The sequence below is a fragment of the Trematomus bernacchii genome, unplaced genomic scaffold (genome assembly GCF_902827165.1).
Source record: "Trematomus bernacchii unplaced genomic scaffold, fTreBer1.1, whole genome shotgun sequence".
Classification (NCBI taxonomy): domain Eukaryota; kingdom Metazoa; phylum Chordata; class Actinopteri; order Perciformes; family Nototheniidae; genus Trematomus; species Trematomus bernacchii.
Genome location: NW_022987768.1, coordinates 60,919 through 62,478, shown reverse-complemented (window position 1 = coordinate 62,478; position 1,560 = coordinate 60,919). Strand labels below are relative to the sequence as shown.

Here is a 1,560-nt window from a genome sequence, read left to right as displayed (position 1 = left end):
GTTCTGCTGCTTTCACTCAGATTCACTTTATTAAGTTCATGTGGTCAGAGAAAGTCTTTACTGACTTCATTCATGCTCAATGGACAATTTCAAACCAGTTTCTAAAATACCCCAATACATTATAATTTTAGACCGTACAACGTTTCTTCATATAGAAGATGAACACATTATATCAGTAAAATAAACTCAGACTGTAGAGCTTTCAGTGACTGCAGCAACAGATTGTGGTCACTTTCTGATGAAGGTCAGACCTTTAAAGACAACATTTATAACTCCTGTTCTGACTCAAACTGAACTCATCTGTTAGAGGTTATTCCTAACCCCAGCTAGCAGCAGATTTTTACACAGGATGTATATTTTGGACATGTTTAGGCCGTACATCATAGGGCTGAAGAGAGGCTGGCATGTGAGGGCATATAATGATAAAAATATTCTCAACATGTTGGGTACACCGCTCATATTAAACCTGCTCTGTGATACTTCAAAAAATGCCCCGAAGGAGAAGTTGATGAGGGAAGCGAGGTGAGGTGTGCAGGTGCTGACAGCTTTCTGTCTGCTCTGCTTACAACCAGAGAAACACACTCTGAGGATCCTCATGTACGAGTACAGGATCAGAGACACAGGAAACATGATCATGAAAAAAGTAAAGATGAGACCATACACATTATTGACCGTAGTGTCAGAGCAGGCCAGCTTAACAATGGAGTAGTTGTCACAGTAAACTTTGTTAATGATGTTCCCACACAGCTGTAAAGACACACTCAGTGATATTAGAATCCAAATGGCAATAACAGGCAATAACCATGTCATTGTTATAAGCATTGCAACCTTTTTAGACGTCATATGTGTGTTATATTGCAGAGGATAACAGATAGCAAGATATCTGTCATAAGACATGACGGCTAAATTAATGAATTCCACACAAGCATATGTATGCACAGAATAAATCTGGAGGAAGCAGAGCGGAGCAGAAACAGTGTGAATGTCAGAGAGGATCTGAACCAGAAGGAATGGAAACAACCCTGTACTACCATACAGTTCATTTACAAACAGGCTGCACAGAAAAAGGTACATAGGTTCATGTAAGCTCCTGTTCACACAGATAACCACAATCAGCAACACGTTGGCACCTATAATACACACATATAAACACATGACAATCATGAAGAACACGTATTTAAAAACCCCTGTGTCGAAGTAGGACACCATAGTGAAATATGAAATGTGAGTAGAGTTCACCATGATCCTCCTGTGGTTCTTCAAGCATCACAACATTATGCAGTGCATTACCTGGATGTAGATGTCACTTTAAACATGGCAAAAACAGTGACCACATGTTCCTCATCATGAGAACACATAAGACAGATGATCCAAACTGAGCGTCCTATATTAATGTGTATAATACAGAGATCCAGAGTGTGTGAGGTGCTGCTCTCCTCACTGAGCTGAAACTCTGAGCTGCTGCTTTTACCTTCTGTCTGCAGCTCACTGACGTCATCCTTCAGGGATCCTCCTTCTGTAACTCAGGGTTTCACCACCAGATGCAGACGTGCTCGATTC

The 1,560-nt window shown here is 40.8% G+C and overlaps 1 protein-coding gene across 1 annotated transcript; it reads right to left on the bottom strand.

The window, feature by feature from the left end:
• Positions 1-303: 303 nt before the first annotated feature.
• On the bottom strand, positions 304-1,242 carry LOC117496734 (olfactory receptor 11A1-like). Its single transcript, XM_034148472.1, has one exon. It carries the CDS (start codon positions 1,240-1,242, stop codon positions 304-306), a length of 939 nt encoding a protein of 312 aa, XP_034004363.1.
• Positions 1,243-1,560: the final 318 nt, after the last annotated feature.

Excerpts from the sequence above, each read along its gene's own strand:
- LOC117496734 (XM_034148472.1), bottom strand. The coding sequence starts at position 1,242 with ATGGTGAACTCTACTCACATTTCATATTTCACTATGGTGTCCTACTTC.